General features: G+C 37.0%; 1 protein-coding gene across 5 annotated transcripts in view; it reads left to right on the top strand.

Annotated features, from left to right (window-relative positions):
- LOC137258162 (TOX high mobility group box family member 4-like) overlaps positions 1–27,679 on the top strand; it is a 141,908-nt gene that overhangs the window by 48,300 nt on the left and 65,929 nt on the right. Inside the window, exons 3-4 of one of the 5 annotated variants that reach the window (XM_067795733.1) lie at positions 2,322–2,362; positions 2,555–2,624. The exons of 2 other annotated variants lie outside the window; for them this stretch is intronic. Coding sequence is in view for 2 of the 3 variants with exons in the window: in XM_067795730.1 (XP_067651831.1) it covers positions 4,741–4,815 (75 nt within the window). In the remaining variant the exon portion in view is untranslated. Of the gene's footprint in view, positions 1–2,321; positions 2,363–2,554; positions 2,625–4,706; positions 4,816–27,679 lie in introns of those variants that run through there. 2 more of the 5 variants (XM_067795730.1, XM_067795731.1) reach the window with 2 other exon arrangements.

Raw genomic sequence — 27,679 nt, 5'->3', positions numbered from 1 at the left:
ACAGTAATAGTAATTTAGAGCTGGACTATTTATCACTCTTTGATAAATAGTCCAGTAAACTTTAGCATCAAACATTGTGTCATAAAATCAGGACAAGTGGAAAATTAGGACAAGTTATTTTCTTGAAGCCCCTTTTAAAAAAGAATCTTAATTCCCATTCTTTAACACTGTACTAAGATTACCTAAGTCGCTAAGGTAGCCTTAGTGTAATGTTAAAGAATAGGAGTTAAGGTTAACCTTAGTAGAGGCTGGTTTGTGGAAGGAGCCCAGGTGTCCCAGAATCCAGAGATAATATCATGCTCTGTTCCTGTGCTAGCACGATTATGGTGACATGCCACAATGTGATGGAAGTACATTCCAAGAAGCATCATACCCAAGTCACTGTTGTCTCTGAGATGATCTGAAATCTGTAATCAAGCACGAGTGACGCTGGCTCAGTATCGCTTCATCTGAATTTTTCCCTGCCAGAATTATGGGTTGTAATATTTCCCCTCTGACCAACGATGCATGTGTAAGAGGGAAATAGAAATAGATTGGTAGTTTAGACGTAGTGACTTTGATGATTGTGTTTCATCATATCCCATTGTGAATCATTGCTCGTAATATTGATCACTGGATGGTTTGGTCCTGGCTCAGTTATTTGCTAGATGGCGTTATACAGTGCCAAGAAATAACTGAAGTGTTTATGTGCTGTAAAGCAATATTATTTACCTTACCTCCCACATGAATGTCGTTTTCTGATTGGCTAAGTGCTCACCTATTATTTTCAGTGTACCCCATTTCCAAGTGAGGTACATTTCAATTTGTCTTACCTCACACTTAAGTGTCGTTTCCTGATTGGCTAAGTGCTCTTCTGTCATTTTCAATGTACCCCACTTACAAGTGAGATACATTGCAATGTACTCCGCTGCCCATGGCAACTAATTCAGTATTTCATGGTAGTACATCTTTATCTTGAATAACATTGAATCACGCATGATGCACAGAAATTACTGATGTTTTGTGAATGCAGACAGATGGAAGGGAAATAAATCTAAATTTGTTTTTCTTGTGTCGTCTGCAAAAACTAGCCATGGCAACGCAAAAAGATTTGCCTCACATTGCAATAAATGTATTTTGAAAAAAACATTCAAATGTAGTCCCTGTGAACATTGAGGGTACATCGACCCATGCCCCCACCTTGGCCAGTGAACAACTTATAATATACTGCCATAATGTTATACAGCTGTAACATAACTGCCATTAAAGTGTTGACTGCAAACAAGAGTACTTGTAGTATAGATGTCTGCTTGAATTTGGCACTATGAGTCATATCAGACAAGCTCCACATGCTGGCAAAACAGGCACAAGAAGCAATCGTCACCTGGCAGTAACAAAGAATTCCAGGAGATGTTTGTTTCATGTGTCTATTTTGCCAAGGTGTGGAAGTTGTTTTAAAATACCACTGAAGTAGCTATGAGATAAGTCCTAGTGGTGAATTCAACTAGAATTAATATTGCGAGTACTCATGAGATGCAGCCAATATGTTGACTGACAAACAAATACACATGCACTTATTTGTTTTAGACAAAAAAGACGGATGCAGTTTCAGTTACCAGACTCTATTTGAGGTTCTGACCACATTCTTTTGGATTTGTGTGTTTGGGTAGCCTAATGGATAAAACGTTCACATGTCACACCAAACCCTTGGTTTTGATTCCCCACATTGTACCTATGTGGGGAGTCCTATCTGGTGTCCAGACATAATATTGCTGGAATACTGATTAAAGTGGTCGGTCATTCAAGTTTTATTGTTACAGAAAATGCGTGTTTGATTACCTGAAGACATACTTGTAAATTGGGTGTTCTTCAACATGTTCAAGTTCTTTTGACTGGTGTGTGTACCAAACACTACAGTTACACTAGATCTTTACTAAAGTCTGCTTTGCCTGCCCTCTGTTTTCTAAACCAAATCCACAATATTTTTATGAGCTGTTTTTGATCCCTCTTGTACACTTTCTGCTTGTTTCATATTGGATCTGTGCTCTTTTGAAGTATTTGTTCACTGTGTCGTTAGACATAGGCTTTTGACACGTCATCGGTTTCCAATTGTGCAGGTTGATGCTCATGTTGTTTATCAGTCAATTGTCTGGTCCAGACTCGATTACTATTTCAGACTGCTACCATATAGCTGGAATATTGCTGAGTGTGGTGTAAAACTACACTCACTCATCCACTGGTAAGACAATGTCTCAGTGTTGACCAGATGGTCAATGATACTCTACTCGATGACTGTGTTCATTGTTGCCAAGTAAAGTACATCTTTAGGTTTTTATTTTCAGTCATTTCAAAGAGAGGTCGGCCTATTGGTGGAACATTTCATGCAAGTACCTCTTGAGAATGTCTTTCATATCTGCAACACTTTCATACATTAATGATAGAAGAGTTCTCATTTCTTTTAACATGAAAATATTGACATGTTATCTAAAAGGGATAGTTTTGTCAGATACTTTGTGCTGATGTTATAGCAACCAAATTGCCATTGTCCAAAATATTACTTCTCATCTTATTTCAGTTAATGGGTGCCTCAGCAGATGTCATAAAGTTTCACCACGACCTGTTCAACCATAATGGACTGATTGCTCGTATGTTTAGTACATGTATTTTTCAAAAATAAGTTTATGAGAGGCAGGTGTTTTGGGATAACATGGAGTTTTTTTTATCTCCCACAATGTATTTTCATAGGAAGGGGGTTATTAAAATGGGCCCTGTCCATCTGTCCATTCGTTTCTCTGTGCACATTCCTCTTTTCTGGACTGGTACTTTTAAACTGTTTACTACCACTTCGCCCAACTTGGCACCAGATAAATTGGATAGTGCATTTTCTGATTAAAATACTTTTGACTTTGACTGAATTTGGTGAGTGTGCTCTTTTCTGGAGCAAACTGTTCACTATTTCTAAACCAACCTTGGCACACTGATTGATCTGGTGGTGTAATGGTACCTTTTGGTAGTTTTTAATTACTGAATAAGGCCAGACCAGTTTTATTTCTTGTTTTACTGATACATCTGTCATATATTTTCAAGCATAAGAAAAAGATAAAAAAATATTTATCCTTGTATCAGAAAATAGAATCCTAATGTTTATATTGGCCAGAAATGTAAACTTACAAGAAACATGTTTTTAGATTGTGTTTTTTCCCCCATATATTGCCAAAAGTGAAATACTTTGAGTAATTTGATTGGCGATTGTATTTTTTATTTTGTTTCCCTCCTGCTGTTAGGTTTTTTGAGAACAAAAATCCATAAAACAAGAAATAAATCTGGTGTGGCCTAAAACATATTTCTGCATTTGCATGGCAACAACTTTGATTTTGACTGAATTTGGTGGTAGTGTTCTTTTCTGGAGCACAGCTGTAAAACCATTCAATTTTTCTTCACCAAACTTGGCACATAGATTGGTCTGATGGTGTGTTTGGACCATTTGAATTTCTGATAACAAGGGAACAATTATCACATCTTATTTTAGAAGTTAGGGTTTGTGCAAATTGGAATTGTCTTAATATTCCTTTTTTAGAATGAGCTAGTCTGTTCTTTTGGGGAGAGCTGGAAATCCATATGTATGGAAAAGCAAGTATTCCTGTATGTGTTACCAAACCAGGAATTCTTTCTGTGAGTAAGGGTCAGGTATTCCTCCTGTATCTGAGTTGGATATTCCTACTTTGTCGAGAGCAAGGTATTCCTTCTGTGTCAAAAGAGTCAGGTATTCCTATAATAGGATCCAGGTATTCCTTTTCTGACAAAACCAGATATTCTTTCTTTTGAAGAGCAAATTATTCCTTCTGTGTGGGTGCTAGATATTTGTTCTGTATCTAAAGAGCCAGGTATTCCTTCTGTGACAAGAGCCAGGTATTCCGTCTGTGACAAGAACCAGGTATTCCTTCTGTGACAAGAACCAGGTATTCCTTCTGTTACAAGTGCCAGGTATTCCTTCTGTGGTAAGAGCCAGGTATTCCTTCTGTGACAAGAACCAGGTATTCCTTTGATGTCAGAGCTAGATATTCCCTCTGTATCAAAAGACCCAGGTAGTGTTTCTATAACAATATGCAGGCATTCCTTCTCTGATAAGAGCCAGATATTCCTTCAAGAACCCAGAGGGTATTCACCCAAGGGTAGTGTTTGTCTCTAGAGTAATACTATTCTGTTAGTGGTGAGGGTTGATACGCTTCCCCGCCCAGAGAGGCAGGTGTGCTGAGCGAGGGGAAGGAGGGGACTGAGATTGTTGGGCCTGCTAGTCATCCACTGTCATCACAATGCTCTCCGTCTCGGCTCATTGTCGGGCACGTGTGTCTGCAACTTGGGGCGTTTAAACGGACTTCTCATAATGTAATCCTCACCTCAAACACCCTGTGTATGTGCGTCTCTTTTACACGTCATTATTCTCACCCATCCTGTGGGAATAGGTTATATCAGGAACGTTTAAAAAATCTCTGTCCTGTCAAGTCTTCTTGACTGAAGACTTTCTAAGGAAGAAGTGGAAATTGACTGACTTACATCAGAGTGTTGCACTGTAGAGGATCTGGAACATTTAGTGAACAATTAATTGTTTGATCATTGTCTGCCACGACTCCTATCCCCGAGTGACATAACGAGGTATTATGGAATACAGCACTGATCATGTGATCTGGTCTGAAACTTGGCAGCTGATGTCTGTCTAATTGCACGTTATTTCACATTGTCATTGACACAAACCTCACCAGGATGACGACAGCAGGTTACCGAGGTTCTGCCTCTTCGGTGGATTGTATGCCCTTGTACAGCTCTTATGTCTTGAAGGTAGGTTCGCACAAGGCACTTGATCATCACTTTGGGGTTCATTATTTTCATGGAGCCATTATCGTGTCTGAATTAATCCCAGGAAGCTGTTGTGTTGAGGTTCTGTTGACATTGATTCCTGTGATGCTGTCAACTGCTTGTTTAGCTGTCACTCTTTCAGTGCTCAAAGTTTCGACAGTTCTGATGCAGAATTGAGACATTAAGATAAGATGGTTGTGCCCTTCAGATAGTTGTTAAGAAATCTGTTTCAATCCCAACAAATACCATGAATATATTTTCATTCAATTTATATGATTTTCAAATTGTGATTAAAAAGGAGTTGCATTTTAGGAAGCAAGTAGGGATTAAGTAAGTATTGTCACAAAGTGGAGATGGAGAATTGACATGTTGATTTTGAGAACTATTCATTTTCATGCCTGTTCTACATTCACAATGACATTAATCCTTGTCATTTTAAAAATCCATTGATTAGTTGTCTGTATGGTTAGAAAGAATCATTTGTGTGTGCAAGTTAAAAATTAATTTACTTTAGCATTTATGTATGTTTCTGATTGTGAAATATGTGACTCAGTCTTTTAGTCTGTGTTGTGTAATTGACATATCTTTCTGATGTCCTTGCACAATGCTAATGTTTGGGAGACAATAAACCAGCCAATGTTGGATTATAGTTTAGCTTGACTGAAGTACAGTATGCCACTAGCAAAAGAATTTTCGCATCCAACAATAGGTTCAAACGGCTGTAAAATTTGTGAAGGTGTTTAAGTTGCACTTCATTTCATTGTACCTCAAATATGTTAATCACAAAGAGATTTTCACAGTAAATGAAACTTTAGACAGTTTTATTTTTATATGAGCTGTGATGTGTTCATATGGATTTTTATGTATATGGATGAAGTATGTTTTTTTCACCTCTTGATCTTCTTTTGTTGTTATATTTGTGTGTTTAACTGACTGTTGATGACATATCTTTATTATCATGTTATGTGAGAGTAAATGTAGTGGCTGTTACATTCATCATTTCTTTGACCGCTTGGTATCATCCCTGAAATAGTGATATCTATTCACGTTAACATCATTTTCATGCTACATCATACTCTCCTGTCAGCAGACATTGTTTAAGTTAAGTGTTTTGTAAATTGTCTTTTATGGTATCAACTTTTATCAAGATTGAAAATGTTTGTATTTTGTAAAAGTGATTTTGCAGTTGGTTCAACAGCTCCTCATTTCCTACTCCATTTAACAATATTATTATTGTTTTCATGATAGTGTTCATGATCCATCAGTTTCCCTATACTTGTACAGCATCATATATTATCAGATCACTTGTGACTGGAAGGTAATTTTGTTTGATATGAATGGTTTAAATAAATCGACACACTTTTTAGCATTAACATACTTGATATATAGGGAAAAGATATTCAGAAGATCAATGCATTATACAAACACATGCTATGTTGAATACACACAATATCTCTAGTTAAAGTCGTGTCTTATTTCAGTACTACTAACAGTAGGATAAAACAGTTTCACCCAAAACGTTTATAAGATGAGAACAAAGAAATGTGAATTGAAGCAGATTCACTCACTCCGAAAAATTGATAATGAATTAATTACAAACAGTACTAAGCAGTAAACTTGAGGTGATCTCCTAGTCTGTCTCACAGTCCCTGAACCACACTATTTTGCCTACTGCCAAGACTTCTCTGCAATGCTGAAGCCTTAAATGAAGCAAGTCTAGATTTCCTCAGGTTCTGAATCTCTGGTCTCCCCAGGGCTCCATTTTTATTTAAATATGTTTATTGGTTACTATCAAAATTATTTATTCAGAGACTATGCTTAAAACTAGTGATCTCCCTCTATGCTTTGTGTTGAAAATCTAAACCAGTCACGTTGAACAGCATCTTATATTCTTGATTAATCCCTAAAAAGTACTATTTGAAATTTATTGAAATGAATGTTAAATGGCAGGAATTATAATCCTTTGATCACGGTAATACAAATAAATATTTTCACCATTATAGACAGATATTTACAGACAGTGGTTTTATAGGGGAAATTTCTGTATTGCATTAATTAACAATTTATTTTGTTTTGCTTTGTTAGTTCTAGAAGGAAACGATAGGATTAGTAATAAAATGTTCTTGTGATGAATGCTCATGGCACATTACTTCAGGAAAAACTGAACCCCAAACAAATTTTCTGCTTTGTAAACTTATGCCAGACCTTTTGGTGAGGGACAATGTTTTTTTCATCCTTAGTCCGTGATTTATAGGCTATTTGCTTCTTATTAACAAAACATCAAAGAACTGGTGGCCCAATAAATGTGATTCTTGCATGCAGACCTTCCTTTAATACATTCAGGGTGAGATAGTCTCATTTGTTTATTGATTAGCTTGATTTTGTTCAAATTACTTTGAAACAAATCAATCAGAATCTGTCTTTTTAGAGAACTTCATCAAATCATTTTCATGTGAAATTATTTATGAGTGTCTTCAAACAATTCCTACAGATAGATTTTAGATAAGATTAAACAATCTCAAGTGAGAAAAATAATTTGTTTCTTCAGTTTGAGTTGATTGGTGTTTTCTCCAGTGATGGATTAACATGAGATGTGTGGCAAGCTAGGCAACATCATGGAAACAGGTGCTTTGTCAAGCCTTGATGCGAGATATCATGCTTAATTCAAGGGAAAGGAGATATTATGATGTCTATATTTATGTTTCTTTATCTTACAAGATGGTATAAGGCTGGTTCATTAGTCTTGCAAAGAAAGGCATCCCAAAGGCGTGCTTGTGGTCTCCTGATTGTGGGTTTGGTTTTCTGATTTGCTCTGATTATTATTGTTTGTTTGTCCAGATGATGATTTGTCTTGAGAATAAAATTGTCAGTGTCTGAAGCTGGAACCACTGTATCTTTATATCTGGGGTACATTTCAAAGTAGTGTCAAACTTGCTCATCCCAAACTTTTGAAGCCTGTGCTTCCGAGTGCAACATACTGACGTAGACATTGGTTCATTAAGTAAAATATACAACCATGGAACATATTGACATGTATGGCAGTGTAGCTAAATTGTATATACAACAATGTAGTGTACATGTACAAAACTGTAGGATATGGATATCTACAACAGCACATTATGGGCATATACAAAACTCTATGATATGAACGTACAGCTTTGTATGATATGGACATGTACAACACTGTATTGCCTGGACATGTACAACATTGTATGATATGGACATGTACAACACTATATGACATGGGCCTACAGCACTGTATGACATTGACATGTACAACATTGTATGATATGGACATGTGCAACATTGTAGACAGATAGACAGACAGACAGATAGACAGATTTATTAAATAAAGAGGCCTTGGGCCCATAACACATACATTTTGCTTATATATATATATGCTAAGTTGGTGAATATATAATCACCAAGCAGACACAAGTATGGAAATATGTTAATAGTGGTGGGTCAGTGTTTCCATCCTTAATATGAATACATATACAGGGATTCACTAGGCATGGTAGAGACATCACTATATACCAGCAGTAACTACAGTAATAGCAATAAAAAACAAAAACAAAAAAACAATACTTATGGATTAATAATGCAAACTCTCGCTTACCCTACTTATGTAGATACAGACACACGCAATGCAAAGTAGAGGCATTACTGTGCCAGATGTAACTGCAAGGCTAAATGCTTATGGGTTAATGGTGTTGACTCTCAAACCTTATACAAATATAAACCTACACTATGTAGGTTGAAACATTGCATGATGTCAGTAAATTCAACATATCTTGCAACACATAATGAGATTTAACATAAGGCACAATCAGGTATATATATTTCTTTCTAAGATTTTCATAGGCTTCACAGATAAACAGTACATGCAGCTCATCTTCAATAAAATATTTGTCCTTACATTTGCAGAAAAAAACAAACCCTATCATTAAATTCTTTCTTGTTATATCTACCAGTTTTTATAGCAAGACCAAAATTTTGGCATTGAAATCTAGCCAATGAGCATTGTAAGTAATAAAGAATATCACCTAACAAATTTGAATCTACATTTAGCAGTGATTTAAATTGCCTATCGTAATTACACTTCGAAGAAGTGCAACACTGTATGATATGGACATGTACAACACTGTATTATATGGACATACAACACTATGGTGTGGATATGTACAACACTGTATGCATGCTATGGACATGTACGACATTGTAGGATATAGAATTGTACAACACTGTATGATGTGTGCATGTTTCATCTGACTCCAGGGTGTCGTAATCAGCTTTATGGCTTAAGCATAGACAGTGCAAAAAATACAAACACAGAGCTGGGGAAGGGGGAACTGGGGAAGTAATCAGGTGTTATTTGCCATGACACTTATCCTCCCAGTTATCGATGGTTTTGGTCTAATCAAGGTTTGTTGCTTTAAATATTTAACTTGGCTGCGACAACGCAGTGTTAAAGGAGAAGAGACAGACACAAAACATTTCATTAGCAAATCCAGGATTAGTTGCCACAAAGGTTACATTTGATTGTGTCATTTCCTTTTTTATGTTTCATGGAGAATTTGCAGGGATCATAAGGGTGGCAATGAAATGTTTCTTTAATGCTTTTGTGTAAAGGAAAGCTATGAATCTAACTTTCTAATGAAAACATGACCTTTGCAAGTTGTCATTAGCAACCAGAAATCCTGTTGAAAGATGCATTGTAAAATGGTTCAAATGTGATTCAAATCCTTGAAAAGAGGATTAGCATATGGTGATGACTAGTTTTTGGGTTATTTCTTGGAAAAAAAAAATATTTGTATGTTGTATTATGTTCTCTGTAGATAGGAGTTTTGACGTTACATTGCCACAATGGCTCCTGACAATCAGGTTTTTATTCATATTTCAATAAATGCGAAACATTATCAGTATGAAAACACTGAAATCAAATGTCCTTTTTGTTAATAGCGGTCCTTAGAATTAAATACTACACAGCATGCTTCAAGAAGAGCAAGATTTAAAAGACTGAATTATAAGTGAGTTTGGTTTAACACCATCTTGAACAGTATTTCAGTTATGAAATATTTTGTCAGCTGGTCATGAACGAGCAAACCACAAAGACCCTAGACTTTCTTAATTTCAAACTCTGAAGTATGATTGAGTTGAGTGTATTGCTGTTTTGAATGGTATTGGGTGTTGGAGGAGAGCCCTAAGTATAACGCATCTTACAGGTCTATGGCGATGTTATAGTACAGGTTAACCAAGAGCGCCGATTTTGGAGGTTAAGAATTTCTGCATCCTGTACGCAAGAAAATTGGCAATGGATGTACTGAAATTTATTAGTGTGTCCAGAGGGGAGTAAAAAAAGTTCAAATACTTATTGTAAAATTCCAATCAAGTAACAATAAGTTATCACTGTATCTGCTACTAGCTGAGTTATGGTATCAGTTGCAATTTAATTGCTGTAACAATTTATGTGATGATCATGATGCTTAATACAATAACAGTATTAATATTTAAGTGTCTGTCCATGTTGTTGTGAGGAATACCTGGAAAATGAAGAGTTTAGTCCCTGAGATTCCAGGTAAATCCCTGGAAGAGTCATAGTCAGGGTGAAACTTGACTTGAGTTGACAAAGGCTGGTTTCAGAATACCTAAAGGAAAACAATTTATCTCTTCTGATAAAACTTCTGTAAGTTTTGTTAATATGTATGGAATTTGCTCTTGAAAGACCTTTCACATTTTTTTTTCCTCTCAGACTTCACTATGAATACTTCTGTAATATTTCAGTGCTGTTGCAGTGTGTCTCAGATTTGACACCGAAACTTTAACCAACATCATTACCAATTGAATCAACAAGAGATACAATCTCTATGCCTGAAAATAAGACTAGACATGTCCACATGGAGCAACATAACATGAGATGCAAGAAGATATTATGGTAACTGATTAGTTTTCAAGAACATACTGCAACTATTATTTCTAAAGGCAAAAGTAATTCATTCTGTTGCTAAGTCGCAGAATCTGATTGGGTTAAACAGCTGACTTTATATACTAGTGATTAAGTGCCATACTCTGAGGGTGTGGGTTCAAATCCCGGTTGGGGATTCAGCCCAAGAAAAGTAAAAGAATTTATTACTTTAGGCCAGACCAATTTTATTTCTTGTGTTATAGATTTTTTGTCCCCAGCAAACTTAAAGGCAGGAGGGAAGAAAATGCAAATAAACTCACCAGTCAAGTAATATTCCTTCTACATGTTTGAAGTATTTAACTTTTGGCATTTATGAAGTGTGGATGGGGCAAAAAACAATCTAAAATATAATTTTCTTGTAAAGTTACATTTTTGGCCATTAAAGATATTAGGATTTTATTTTTTGAGCAGGTAAAGTTATTTTTTATTCTTTTTCTTATTCTTGAAAAAATATGTCAGATGGATCCATAAAACAAGAAGTAAAATTGTCTGACCTTGCTCAGATTTAGTGACATTGATATGTAGGATTTGACTGATTCAACAGTGTATAGGTTGTGAAGCAGTTACACACCACTGTCATGATATCATAACCTTTTCTTCAAGGTATCAGATAAATTTGTCTGAGAATAGGATTGTGTATTTAAACTCTTAGCAAGGAAATTATACTCTGTTTGTGAAATGTTGTGTTTTGCAAGAGAACTTAAACAGTGTAATGCCTACGTGATTGACTTTTAGTGGAAAATGAGTACCAGTACTACTTCCCAGCCAACAGTTCTTATATTATGTATAATGTAATAGTTTCTGTATAAGTAGTTATCATACTGGAGCTAGTGGTGATGCAGCAGGATGTGAAGTGTCAGTTGTCTTGGAGACACTACCTAACTCAGTCAAGACAGCCAGCCTCCTTCATGATATGAGACATGTAAATACAGAGGCAATCCTTGAACCTCCCACAGCTTGTATGTGGAGGATGAGGTAAATGGATAATACCTATCTTTAATCACAAGTCTACATAACTTTGTCCTGTACTTGGTTAAAGGGATGACTGGACTTTTGTATAACAGACTATCATGTTTACTCTGTCCATGGTTGTTAGTTGTATGACCGCTATCATCCATACTCATATTTGTTCTCCTGAAGAAAGCATTGATATTAACTTAATTTTCTCAAGTCTTTTTGGTAGAGTTGGACAGAAACTTGAAAACATTAAATTATGACCATGAGTGTAGATTGAACAGAAACGTTATGATGTTTTAACCCCAAGAATGAAGTTAAAACACTGAAAGAGGTATTTCAGGAATAGAAAAGAAGTTTGGGTGATGGAAAGAGCATTTTAGGGGCATGAAAAAAGATATTGTAAAATGTGGATGAGAAATATTTGAGAATGAAGCAGATTTGAAAGTGGAAAAATGATAATTGTGTCATTTATGAGATCTTTACTAAATACTGATGCGGTATTTTTGAAACTTGATAAATATATTGAAAATGACCTATATTTTAGGCAAGAATGAGAAATATTTCAGCAAATTTTCAATACAGTTAGATATTTTTAAGGAGCATCTTAAAGGTCACATGCAACGTAAAACACAACTTTGCAGATTCTGGTACCTTTCGGTATGCACTTACTGAAACAAATCATAAAAATGCCAATTCAACCTATAAAGTTGAAAAAAAACGCGATGAAAAAAAAGCCCGCGAAATCGGAGTTCAAACGTATCACTAAATTCCCACCAGCGCTGGGGGGAAAACTGGTTTCAGCAGCTGTGCTGCGCTGCGTCCATAACGCATGCGCAGTGAATAGGTTCGCGGAGCTTGAAACAGTATACATGCCCAGCGTCTGAGGTCGTGAGCAGTAGTCTAATCCTGGTTGTGTACACAAACAAGTAAATGATCTACTCGTTACGTAAAACAAACTTGTTGATTGTGGTAAGCAGTCTCTGTCACAGAGAAAGCTCAGTGTCTGGTTTATTCACACCTAGATGTCTGCCTGCCTGTCTGCTAAAGACAACATGCAGTACACAGCTTCAGTCATTGACCACGTGCAATTTGAACTTAACACCTATCAGACTATACAACATAAAGAAAATAAGTTGATTTATGACTCGCGCACCCGAGTCCCGTCTCTGCCACATTATGTAATTCGGCACGTGTGATACACATGACATGTTTTTATGTCTGTGGGTTGCAAACAAACTACATTCACTTTTTTCGGATGACTGGATCTGACGGAAACTGGTGTAAACTCTTGTCAGTTTCAAGTCCTGCCTTGTACTTGGATGAATGACAAATTCCAGCCGCACTGTTGTTTACCATCTCTACTGAAGTGATTTTTGACTGGATCTAGCGCAAATTCGGAGAACATGTATTTTCAAAACCCAACATCTCTATATACATTCTTCATGGATAACGACTTGTTTTAGTGTGTATGATTTTGTTTGACAACAGTATATGAATCCATACTGAAAAGTCGCATCAAGTACACAAAAAGAAGTTGTTATCCATAAAGAATCTTACTTTCTTGTGACTGGCTATACTTCTAAAATGCCCATCAAACAGATCATCTTTCTGTACACACAATGAGCCCTCAGCAGATCAGCAAATGAAACAGCCAATCAGAATCCGTCGTTACACTTGAGTGCACATCCAGGTGCTAAGACTGGGTTCGGTCTCCCGAGGGCTTCGTTTCGGGGGAAGTAAGCCCAAGTACAAAATATTGCACGTGATTGTACGCTTATAATTTTGTTTATTTGTTTTTTTTAAAGCAGCAATGTATATTTTATGTCATGAATAAGTGATAAATGTGTTTTAATCATGTTTGATTTTTTGGTTGCATGTGACCTTTAATGACATTCTCATATGTACATAAGCGAGAAACAATCCCCACCAACATCACAGTAACTGCCAGAAACTGTAACAGCCTGGCTGTTCATCTCATAAAGAGGATCTTCCTTCACTAGGACTTGTTGTCCTATTTCCATGTTGGATCACACAGATTAGCAAGAAACATACATAGCCAACATCACCTTAACAGCCACAAATGTAACGGTTGGGCTGCTAATTGCCTGAATCTACCTTAGACTTGTTGTCCAATTTCCATGTTGGATTGTATAGATTAGTGAGAAACAAACCCCACCAACAGTACTAACCACAGTCTGTAACAGTCAGGCTGCTCATTGCTGGAAGAGGATCTACCTCAGACTTGTTGTCCAATTTCCATGTTGAATTGTATAGATTAGCGAGAAACAAACCCCACCAACAGTACTAACCACAGTCTGTAACAGTCAGGCTGCTCATTGCTGGAAGAGGATCTACCTTAGACTTGTTGTCCAATTTCCATGTTGGATTGTATAGATTAGTGAGAAACAAACCCCACCAACAGTACTAACCACAGTCTGTAACAGTCAGGCTGCTCATTGCTGGAAGAGGATCTACCTCAGACTTGTTGTCCAATTTCCATGTTGGATTGTATAGATTAGTGAGAAACAAACCCCACCAACAGTACTAACCACAGTCTGTAACAGTCAGGCTGCTCATTGCTGGAAGAGGACCTACCTCAGACTTGTTGTCCAATTTCCATGTTGAATTGTATAGATTAGTGAGAAACAAACCCCACCAACAGTATTAACCACAGTCTGTAACAGTCAGGCTGCTCATTGCTGGAAGAGGATCTACCTTAGACTTGTCCAATTTCCATGTTGGTTTTCTGCTTACATTTAAGATATTTGAAAGTTAGCCCCTTAATACAAAAAAATCACTTTGAAAGCTTTTCTGTCTTTTTATGAAATGCTTAGAGGGAATTAACATGGTAAAAAGTATGGAGTACTAATGCATTATTTATTCAATCAATGATTGCTTTGCAGAAGTTAAATGAAAACTTGATGTGGTAAAAGGTGGTTTTGAAGTTTTATGACATTTGGTCCTGAAAACAAATGAGACTGTTTTTCTGGTTAAGATAAGAACTTCCCCCTTGATAAGAAAGTGTCAGGAATCCTTTTGCTGATTAAAGCTAGAATCTTTGGTGCTGTGTTGAAAAACAAGTGCATTTGTTGGGGTGGAGGATGAGTTAGGAAACATAATTACATTTGTTGGACTTTGAAGAGGAACTTTTCCAGAAAAAAATGTCAAGCTGATATCGATGCTGATTATACTTTAATTTTTGCAAATTACAGAATGGGTTCGATATTACCAATTCTTATTTTGGAGAGCAACTTTTTGATGCTATTCCACTTGATGTAATTGCAATGTCTGATGAGATTGTGGTAAGGATTTAGAGAAGTCAACAGATCTCTTTGTGAAGTTTGAGTGCTGTTCCTGTCACCTAGTAAAGGCATTTTCTTCCAGTTATCCCTTGGTGTTTTCAGGTTATGGTTAGTGAGTCTGATTTAACCTTGAGTTGAAAGTGTTCCTTTAAGTGATTTTCACTGCTGTTTTGTCTTCATGGACAGCGGAATATGTTCTGGCAGGTAATCCAGATTGTTTTCTGGTACTGCAAGTAAAGCAGGTTGCAGGTTGCAGGTTGCAGTCAAAGTAAAGTAAGGCTCAATATGATTCATTACATGGCTATACTGTGTCTAACAAACCCTAGTAGAAGGTTGCGTCAGGTTATTTTTGAGTGACCTATGGCCGTCCAGTCAAATAGAAGACAGATGAACGGATGTATCCAATCAAACAATAGCAACTGTTTAGAGTTCAGCATGACTTACAGAGTTCACTGACTCTGATCTCTCAACAAACAAAAATTCACATATAACACATATATATTAACTGCAGTATATACGCATTTGCCTTTCTGATGACATGGTTACCATTAGCTGATATCTGCAGTATATACGCATTTGCCTTTCTGATGACATGGTTACCATTAGCTGATATGCGCAGAAACGAAATTAACAAAAATCGCTATTATCAGTGACTCTTTACTCAGTGTTGCTGAGTGCTCCATGTGCATTGCTTGGATGTGATTGTACGAAAACAGCATTCGCAATCATTTGGTACAAACCTTTTCGAGGTGAAAGTTCAAAATGTATTTGCGAATGTCTGCTTTCTCGATTTGGTAAGCTATGTTGTGATTGGTCAGTTGACACGACCTTCTACCTGGGTTTGTTAGACTCAGTAGTAGCAGTGTTTACTAAGACTGGAGCAGGACAAAACCCAAAACTAGTGTTTTCTTGGACATAAACACTTCAGTGACCAAGCCGAAATATGATGATGACAAAAACCAGAAATCATAGTCAGAGCATGTGGCATGATGGATGCATCATGATACAAATCTGGCATATTTAGTTAGATTCTAGCACTCATTAGATTCTGGTACACTATGGGAGATTCTGGCAGAGATTATGTAGGAGAGTGACACACTTTGGGACTTTCTGGTACACTGTGTGGGATACATCTTGTAAGAGAAGAGGGGTAGCCTGTTGGTTAAAGTGTCTGCTTGTCATGATTGAGATCCAGGTTCGATTCTTCACATTGGTACATGTGAAGTTCATTTTTGGTTTTGAAATGTTGCTTAGAGTGGTGTAAAACCATACTCGCACTCTCACACTTTTTGTTGAGGAAAGGCACTAGTTTACATCTGTATTGTTGATGTTTCTGTACACAAAAAAGGCTTCAAATCATTGAGACAACATGTGAAGTACGGCATAGTTTCTGATGTCATCTCAGTGACGGAAAAAACATCATAATCATTGTTTTTGTAAGAAAGACATGATAAGGTATTATTACCCTTGTGTGTTCAACATCATAAATATAAATGAAGAAGATGAATGGGTAATATGCTCATCAAATAATTAAATTTGAAGAATTTGATTTAATTTGCCAAATGTGTTTGCTGATGTGAAAATGAAGTTGTACCACATGACACCACTTTTTTGACCTGGTCCCAGTGATTCATGCAGGTTGGAACCTATCTGGATAAATGTTTAAATACTTTGTTGGGTTTCTTTGTTGCTTCACAATCAGCTATGGTGGTGGTCTGTAAATGACGGACCAAACAACCCATTGATCATGTGTGGAGGCCTATTGGTTTAAGTATTCTCTTGTCACACTGAAGACTGGGGTTCAGTTCTACATATGGGTACAATGTCAGTCTAAGTAAACTTAGTCTCAGTGTATTTCGTTACACTCCACCACTGAGTCTAACAAAACCTAGTAGAAGGTCATGTCAGGTAACCTTTGAGCGACCAATGACCGTCTAATCAAACGCAAGACGGTTAAATGGATTTAACCAGTCAGACAACGGCTACTATTTCGGGATCGGAGGGACTTTCCAAAATTTCAGATCACTGACACAGATCTCTCCACAAACAAAAATCCACATATAACACAATTATTTGACCTGCAGTATATAGGGTTTGGGGTTTCTGTTGACATGGTTACCATTAGCTAATACATTGTAGTCCCGCAAGATGACATCGTTGATTACTGCCAAAAACACCATTTTCAGCGACTGTTTACTCACGGTTGTCATGGTTGTACATATACCTTGTGCATCACCCGGAAGCGAGCTTATGCTAAATAGCATTCGGAATCGTTTGGGTATGAACCTTTTCGAGATAAATAGTTCAAAAGGTATGTGCGAATGTCCACTTTCGCGATTTGGTAAGCTGCGTTCTGATTGGTCAGTTTCAAAGTTTCCTGACACGACCTCCCTTAAGGTTTTGTTAGACTCAGTGGTGGAGTGTAACGAAAAGCACTCAGGATAAGTTTACTTAGACTGGGTACAATGTGTGAAGTTTGTGGTGATATCGCTGGAAAATTGCTAAAAGCGATTGCTAAAACTAAACTCATTCACTCTGATGATCAGCATCATGGGCACCGTTTGAAATGATTGGGATGACGTGTCAACAAATCATCGATCATGACCAATTCTAGCCCTGAACTTCAAATGTTCTTAAATGCGTAAAATGTGTTACCTCTGATGATAGTGTCAAAAGAGATTAAGGATATGGTACATACATCTTACACTCTATATGTCACCAAGTGGGAACAATGAATTGCAAAATAATTCAAAACCAGGAATACTGTAGTGACTCCTTATGAAGATATTATGGTATCCACATAAGAACATCATAGTGTCTTAGTAACTATTTCATAGTGTCTTAGCAACTATTTCCAGTGATGAGTATTAAGATACCAAACACTAGGTACAAGGATTCATTATTGTATACAATATTGCCATCAGATAGACTAGTGTTTCTTTTGAGTTACAACTCATCATTCTCATTGTTTTCTTTTGGTGACAAACTGACTGTATGTACTGAATGTATTCAAAGACTGATGTTATGTGGACAAGTAAGGATCAAACAGAAAGAAAGAAAGTTTTTGACATGCACTTGATGCATGTGGACATCAAAATTAGGTTGGTTGTTTTATCCAGTTAAATCAAGTCCTTGCCAATAAAGACCTTGTACTGTGGCATGTTTGAAACCCACAAGTGGGATGTGGTTAGACAAATAATGAAATGGGCTAAAGCATGCAATAGCCAAGCCATGCAATCAGTCACAAGGCGGCTACAGAAGCTATTGCCCTATGTTGCCAGTTTACATCCAGTTTTATTGCCAGTTGCTTCTTCAGCCGTATTCCCATGATAAGATGGTAAACCAAAGTTCATGTTGCCAAACTTGTCAGTATAGTTACCTCAGGCTACAATGAATAAGTATCTTATTTGGTAACAGTCCCACTGGTAACCCTCGCTTGAAATGTATTCTGTTCTTAGGCATAGACTGATTAAAGGTCACATGCAACGTAAAATACAACTTTGCAGATTCTGGTACCTTTCGGTATGCACTTACCGAAACAAATCATAAAAAATGCCAATTCAACCTATAAAGTTGAAAAAAACGCGATGACAAAAAAGCCCGCGAAATCGGAGTTCAAACATTTCACTAAATTCCCACCAGCGCTGGGGGGAAAACTGGTTTCAACAGCTGTGCTGCGCTGCGTCCATAACGCATGCGCAGTGAATAGGTTCGCGGAGCTTGAAACAGTATGCATGCCCAGCATCTGAGGTCGTGAGCAGTAGTCTAATCTAGGTTGTGTACACAAACAAGTACATAATCTACTCGTTACGTAAAAAAACTTGTTGATTGTGGTAAGCAGTCTCTGTCACAGAGAAAGCTCAGTGTCTGGTTTATTCACACCTATATGTCTGCCTGCCTGTCTGCTTAAGACAACATGCAGTACACAGCTTCAATCATTGACCACGTGCAATTTGAACTTAACACCTATCAGACTATACGACATAAAGAAAATGAGTTGTTTTATGACTCGTGCACCCGAGCCCCGTCTCTGCCACATTATGTAATTAGGCACGTGTGATACACATGACATGTTTTTATGTCTGTGGGTTGCAAGCAAACTACATTCACTTTTTTTCGGATGACTGGATCTGACGGAAACTGGTGCAAACTCTTGTCAGTTTCAAGTCCTGCTTTGCACTTGGACGAATGACAGATTCCAGCCACGCAGTAGTTTACCATCTTTACTGACATGATTTTTGATTGGATCGAGCGGAAATTCAGAGAACATGTATTTTCAAAATCCAGCATCTCTATATACATTCTTTCTGGATAACGACTTCTTTTAGTGTGTATGATTTTGTTTGACAACAGTATATGAATCCATACTGAAACGACGCATCAAGTACACAAAAAGAAGTTGTTATCCATAAAGAATCTTACTTTCAAGTGACTGACCATACTTCTAAAATGCCCATCAAACAGATCACCTTTCTGTACACACAATGAACCCGCAGCATATCAGCAAATGAAACAGCCAATCGGGGGCCGTCGTTACACTTGAGTGCACATCCATCCGCTATGACTGGGTTCGGTCTCCCGAGGGCTTCGTTTCGGGGGAAGTAAGCCCAAGTACAAAATATTGCACTTTTGAATCGCGATTGTACGCTTATAATTTTGTTTATTTGTTTTTTAAAAGAAGCAATGTATATTATACGTCATGAATAAGTGATAAATGTGTTTTAATTATGTTTGATTTTTTGGTTGCATGTGACCTTTAAGAATCTATAGGTTACAGGTAGAAATTTTTCCTAACATTTTATTGTAAATGTTTTCTAAATGCCATTTATTTTTAGCTGTCCTGAAATTTCAGTTTGTTTTGATGCTCTGATGCGTTTTGACATGCAGCACTTTCATCTACTAAATTGCTCAAACCCTTTCGGTAACATGTCTGCTATTTTGAAAGTGTTATTTGGCCAGTAAATCAAACATTTTGTGTATGTATTATTATGAAATAATCACTGGGTTTTTATACTTTTTTGTCTATATCACACTTCTGTAACATCTTTTTCAATGGGGTTGGTGAGTTAGCACAGCTGTATTTGCACACCAAAGACCGCAGTTCAAGTCCCTTCATGGGTTCAGTGAGTGAAGCCTGTATGTGGGGTCTTTTTCTGTGATATTGCTGGAAATTTGAATGTTGCTGAAAGTGACATAAAACCCAACTGACTCACTCTTGAGGGTGTGGTGGGTAAGCTGGCTAAAGCACCGGGCTAGTGATCCAACGAGGCTGAGGTGTCAGGATCGAGCCCAGTGTGGCCGGATGTAGATACCTTGGAGTCAACTTTGTGTGCAGACTCTTTCCATGTTGTGACAGCCCCTAGTGTACAGTTACACAACCCTGTGCACTTAAAAGAAACCAAGAATCCACTGGTATATGACCAGATAGTGGCCAAATGAATACATGCATACACCTAGTTGCGGGTACAGCAAACTTGGACAAAATACTGTGGCTGTGTCCCAGTCCACCTAGCTGTGAATTGAGTACCTCGTTAGGATGTGAGAGCCACCATAAACTCAGTGTGCCTTGTGACAGCAAGAGTTGTATGATCCCCAGGGAGTTGATATTGATAATACAATGTAACATTGAGATTGACATCCAATGATTGAGGGACGAAGCAACAGCGCCTTGAGCATGCACTAGTTGCATGGATATGTCTGCTGTATAAACATCCTATAATAACGCTTTTTCAGTGATGACTCTCTTATTGTGACCATGAACTATCATGAACTTACATTGCCAATATTTAAGGGGAAGATATCTGAGGGGACGACTTTAAATGAGCTCCAAAGCCTTTGTTTTCATACTTTTTGCTCAATATTTCTTTAACAGACTCTTTCCAGAACCATCTATCTTGTAGGTTGAGTATTGGAAAAGGGCACAGTTCTAAAGACTAAGATGATGAACTAAGATTGAAGAGGAATGGCAGCAATTGGAATTAATTGATTGAAGTTATCGTTTTGTTCATTTTGGCAGAATCTTAGGTATTTTATTTGTGAACAGTTACTTCGTAGTATTCATTCTGTTATGTTACATGCATTATCTGTCATGAGTCAAGTTGTGATATAAGTTTAACAATAAAACTGTTTTAGTTCTCTTGGGTGAAAGCCACGTGATATGGTCAGGGTCATGTGGGGTAGCCTAGTGGTTAAGGCATTCGCTTATCATGCTGAAGACCCATGTTCTATTCCCAACATGGGTACAATATGTGAAGGCCTTTTGTGGTGTCCCTGCTGTCACATGGCTGGAAAATAAAGGCAGCTTAAAACCATTATAACTCACTCACTCTCTCACTCATTCACACTGTTTTAACATGGAATCTAACTAGCGGACCAATTTCAGTGCTGGATTGTGAAATGTTATTTTTGAACATGTTTGTGTCCATAACTAAGCTACAAGAATTTAGTTTGTTAATACAGATATTCGCCTGTTTTGGATCTTATTTGTGCTTTTCATTGCACCTCTTTGACCAAGAGATTTGTTAATATCATTTTCCATTAATGATGTCGAACTGGAAAAAAAGGAAATGATTGATCCCAAGAGCACTGAATATTGCTAATTTTTGGGTGCACTCAACTTGAAACAATTTGTAACAAAGTTCAAAAAAAAAAAATTCCACACCGGAAATTTGATGTAATCTGTTTTGATCCACTGTCCAATAAAACTCTGTCATGTTTTCCTGACAACTGTCTTTGTGAGTGTCAGGGCTATTTTCATTACAACAACATTCAGTGATGTGGGAATATTTTCACTCAGTTGTAATATTGGTGATTCAGAAAATTATGTCCCTTTATTAATGGGTTTATGGATTTTTCCTTGCTGAATAGGCCTTCATGGGGAACATTACAAAAATATTGTAAGTAAGAGCAAATACCCAGTCTCTGATATCTTTGATATTGAAAAGGGCCCTTAAAACAACTTGTAACTCAGTGTTTTATTGATGAAATATCCCAAGGAAATTTGATCCATTTCTTGTAAAAACATTGCTAGTTTTACAAGGCACTCGAGACTGAAAGAGTTGGTGCTGTTTTCCAAACAACTGTCTGAGGACATCTTGCTTTACTATTGATCTGAGCGGACAGACAATACGGTCTAAAAAATTATCGAGTTTTCTGTTGGGATGTGATTACTCATTGTTTGTCCTAGGGAACCAGTGATTAGGATTGCAGAGACAGATTCAATAGAATAATTAACCAATTCCCTTCTAATTTTATTGTGCAGCTAACAGGCTCTTACTGATTGCAAAACTTCTAATTTGTGAAGGCAGATTTGATTGTGTTTTATTACTAGTGCGATAATTATTTTTTAGTCCTCTTTCACATTTTTGTCACAAAGTTATCACAAAGTTAGACATCCTTTTAGCATGGGATTGCCAGGAGGAAGATTTGATAAAGGTCTGGAACATAATCCTTTCTGAGAGTTCTTGTTAGGAAAGTTGTACTTGGATTACTCAGATTGAGCATGCAATTAGTCATTGTTGAATTTGACTACAATTTAAAAGGATAGCAAATTGTATTGGAAGAAAATGGACATTTCCACCTGCAAGCTTTTTAAGGCTAAATCCTTTTTAGTTGATTTAGTAAATGAAGCATGCTGAAACAGAATTGAAATATTGTCACTGGTTGGCAATTTATGTAATACAATGTGAGGGAACAGGAAATTTATATCAAATTTCAATTGATAATTAATAACAGTAGATTCTGATGATGGAGTAGCACAGCGGTTAAAGTGTTTGCTTGTCATGGGGAAGGGCAGGTTTCATTTCCCACACGGTTACAATGCACGGAGCCCATTTCCTGTCTACTTAATTGTGAATATTGTTGGTCTGAATGCATCTTGTAGTTTTCATATTGTGTCGTGAAGCCTACTAATTTTATTTTATTTTTTCCTGTGAACCTTATCAGTGATCGAAAACAATATCCATTTACTCTTCCACAATACATTTCTACAAAACTACCTCTCTCACTCACTCTCTCACTCACTCACTCACTCCATTATTTGGAGTTGTGCACTGCTTTTTGTGTCAGCTGATCTGATTGACTTATCGAAAGCCACCATCTTTCTAGGTCATCAGAACATCATGCTCATAAGTTGTAATGTCGTTTTGAAATGGTGTGCCTCTAAATGCATGAACATAAATGACATAACAATAACGTTAGATAGTGTAAGTGAAGACTTTTTTCAATTAAATCGGGCTATTTTAACCATTGCTGTAAAATCTGTGTCAAAACGGACACAATGTTCTGCCCACAAGTGTTATTAGTTTTGTTTTCTCACACATTTATATTCATCTACAATGAACAATGACCGCTGACACATAAATAATGAAGTTTACAGTGAATTTTATTTTTAAATAGCAGTAATGAAAAAAAATCATTTTAACGCCATATAATCGCCAATCTAAAATAAACACTCATGGGCGATTTACTGAGTGGGTTACCAGGCTTCCTGGAAATTCTGGGCACACATACCCTAAAAAGTGTGTGCAGCTGTAAGTTTGATGGCTGGCTATAAGTGATATCATTTGATCTCACACAAGCGATATCCACAGCAGAACACAGTTTTGGATGATAAAGTATTAGGCGCCGTCCACCCGTACAAATTGAAATATCTTAAGAAGTGTTGACTAGATTCTTTTTGGTGACATTGATGTCCATTTCAAGGTCAAAAAGTGATTTTAGCATTTTACCCTTTTCAGCGAGATATCTCAAGAACCATTCACTTGATTGTCACCAAGCTTCATCTAGTGAAGATGCAGGGCACAGTTGATTTTGGTGGCCTTCACTTAATTTTCAAGGTCAAGGCAACACTTTTAAGATTGTAGTATGTTAAGACTGTTGGCAAAATATCTCAAGAACTGTTCACTGGATTTTTGTCATAGATACTTAAAGGAGGAATAGACTCAGTTTTTTTGTACTCTTTTAACCATTACATATGAAAGTCTTGTGGCTAGTCTTAAGCAGAACACCAAACTCATTCTGAAAAAACTTGTGCTTAATTCATACCAAGTGATTAAAAGTTGCCAAAAAGCTGTCTGCTTGACTCTAGCCAGCCAATGAAACCACAGACAGGCTTATGTAACTCTGTGGCCAGAGCTGTGCAGTGGCGTCATAGAAGGAACGATTTTCAGTTAATTGTATGGAAAATGTGTAGGAAGCTTGTCATTTTGCTGATTTCTCAACAAACACATCCCGATTTGTTGTGTTGCCATCAGTTGCTCCTTGGGGTCGGGTGAAGGTGTCACTATGCACCCCGCAGTTTGTGCTAAATGGCTTGTTTGTGTGTGCGAAGTGAGCATTTTGGAAGCCTCTGGTATATACTAAATCGGATGGTTCGCCCCCTATCTTGCTCCCAATGCTATTGAGATTTGTTTTCATCGAGTTATAAAATCAAGACTATGTACTACATGTTGCTGATCAAAATGATTTTGCATGAACATAATGATTTCTTCCTCGGAAGCGAGGTTGTGGTCGAAGTGACAATATTATTGTAAGTAATATTATATTGACCCCCGCCTCGCTTCCAAGAATGAAATTGTTATGTTACAAGCAATGTCATGCAAAATCCTATTGTCCATCAATCAAATACATATGTTACTTTCAGAAGAAAGTAATTTTGACTTTGCAAATCGGTGAAACAAAGTTAAATAGTATTTATCCTCAGACAGAGCGCCACCATTTTTTTAAATCATGAAGTCATGGGCTTTAGTCCGTTAGAATTATTGAGATTATGGCTTGTTTTCATCAACTTAGAAAATCAAAACTACTTTCTACTAGTAGTTAAATATGTATTCGATTCATGGCCAAAAGGATTTTGCATGACACAACTTGTAACATCACAACTTCTTCCACAGAAGCGCGGTTGGGGTCGAAGTGACATTAATATTGCAAGTAACATTACATTGACCCCCTACTCAATTCCAAGAGTGAAATTGTTATGTTACAAGCAATGTCATGTAAAATCCTGTTGTTGATCAATCAGATACATATGTAATGTTACTATCAGAAGGAAGTTATTTTGATTTTGCAAGTCGGTGAAACAAACTTACATAGCATTTATCCTCAGACAGGGTGTCGTCATTTTTTTAAATTGTGAAGTCACAAGCTAAAGATGTTTAAATTAATGAGATTATGGTTTGTTTTCATCATCTTAGAAAATCAAAACTACTCACTACTAGTAGTTAAATATGTATTTGAATCATGAGCAGAAGGATTTTGTATGACACGACTTGTAACATAACGACTTCTTCTATGGAGACGAGGTGGGGGTCGAAGTGAAACTACTTCACGATAAATTTCTTCACTTGCTAAATTCACTTGGTTTGTAAACATTCACACGTAGACACTTGTCAATGTACGTCTTTATATTTGGTGTTATAATTCTAATTACTTTATAATCATACTTATATGCATTTTGAAACTTAATTAAAAAAAAAGCGATCTGCTGATACTTACAGCGAATGTGTAACAGGAATGTAATATTTACATTTTATAGTTTGCTTATGTGAATCATAATTCGCACACACGCCTTAATGTATGTAGTCTGTATCATTACACTTCATGACCGAAACAATGATTCTGTTGAATGCTTATTAAAAACAAAATGCAAATATTAAAATTAAAACAAATTAAAGTTATAGGAGCAATGTCAGGCTATTACCTTGTTTGAGGAATGCTTCCATCAACATCCACAAAAATGAGTGATATACCATTCATCTGCAGATTTCCCAAGTGATGTATCTTTTAACAGTCTAATATGTGAAAACGTGATGTAACGTTTCAGGTTTTTCACATGGGTGTATAGTCTCATTGGTCACCTGGCGACTAATTCCATAGTGTCAATCATTCTTTTAAAGAAGTAATTTAGCTAGCCAATAACGAGCAATCAGATAATGTATTGGCGGTTAATCCTTTGAAAGAAATGTGTTGTTTTTACACAGGCACGGACACGACAGAGTGTATTCAGTATAGATTAGTAACTGTACATACATGAACACTACCTTTTGACTAATCCGCGAGTGTCAAGGTCACTCAAAGTGACTCTTGAAAGTATTTGTGCATTTGAACAACTACAGGGCAAGATGTTGACATTGATCTTCATCCAAATCATGTCCTTCACTTTCATTACTTTTTTAGTTTGATTTGATAACTTGCAGTGTGGAATTATGTCACGTTAGTGACAATGCTTGCTGTGAGTTAAAGATAGATGTCAGTTTCCCATGTTCCGTAAGGCCTTGGCAATGAAGTAGTGTGATTGTATCTTAAGTTAAGTAAGGTTGCAAAAATAAGGTTGCAGATAAACAGTGCTTCTTGAAAATCAATATGGGGTTGAGTGTATACTCACAAAGCAAGAATAGATTTATGAACAATCATCCCTACAGACTGGAATCCATTTGGTTGTTATTAAGTACAATTGACTAGGAAAATAAGACAATGGCACAAGTATCGTGTTACGATTCCTCTCTCGTAGAAATGTTTATGGTCAATAATTGCCCACATAAATTTTGATGACAACCTTTGTCTTTGAGAAAATTTGTTTGAAGTTTATCATTTCTAATTTTCGCTGAATAAGCAATGAAGATTTCTGTAATTTAGTCAGCTGTCAAGATGTTCAAGATCCTAAATCCTAGTTACTGTAATTAGCATTGATTTTACTGGTGTTAGGTTGTTCACTGATTTGATGGGATTGTAGGCAAGAACTGTTCCAAGACCAAGTGCATACTCCCCAGAGTAACAGAGGAGAGAGCAGGATATATCAGCACCCATGACCTATGATTTCCACTGTGGTGATGAAGGGGCGGAGTAGGTCACCTGTAAACTATGTTTATGCCTCAGCTGATTTCAGGGCAGATTAGATATCCTCATTCAGTATAGGAATTTGAAGGGAGAATAGGCACAAAATACTCCATGATTTTCCTATGTGGGCTACCAGGGATATAGATCTTCATGTATAGACACTACAATGGCATATGTGCCAAGTTATCCTTGATCTTTATATTTAGACACAAGGGCAGAGCACATCTCAAGTGCCCCTTGATTTTTCTATACAGGTCACAACGCCAGAGAATGTTCCTAGCCCAATATGGATGCTAGGAAAGCCTACGTCCCAATTACTCCTTGATCTTCATATTTGGACGCAAGGGTAAAACGCTCCTTGATTGTCCTATACAGTTCACCAAGGCTGATTATGTTCCTAGTCCATTATAGATGTAAGTGAAGAATATGTCCTGAGTACTCCTTGATATTTGGTTTTTATAGATACCGTTGCAGAATAGGCCAGAGGCCTTCCATGACTGTTGAAATTAATGATGCTTTCAAATAAGTCATCAACCCTTCCCTCATTCTCTGATGGAGGCAGCTGGGTAGCCTAGTGGTTAAAGTGTTCGTTGTAATGGGGTTCAGTTCCCCATACGGATACAATGTGTGAATCCCAATTTTGGTGTCATCTGCTGTGATATTGCTGAAATATTGCTAAAAGCAACATAGAACAGTAGTCACTCACTCATTCTCCGATGACATGGACTTGGTTCACAAAATCAGTCACTGCATTATTTGGTCCTGGCCAACTAGCCTGTTGATGAAT

Source organism: Haliotis asinina, chromosome 12, assembly GCF_037392515.1.
Source record: "Haliotis asinina isolate JCU_RB_2024 chromosome 12, JCU_Hal_asi_v2, whole genome shotgun sequence".
NCBI lineage: Eukaryota > Metazoa > Mollusca > Gastropoda > Lepetellida > Haliotidae > Haliotis > Haliotis asinina.
This window is presented reverse-complemented; position numbering and strand designations above follow the sequence as displayed.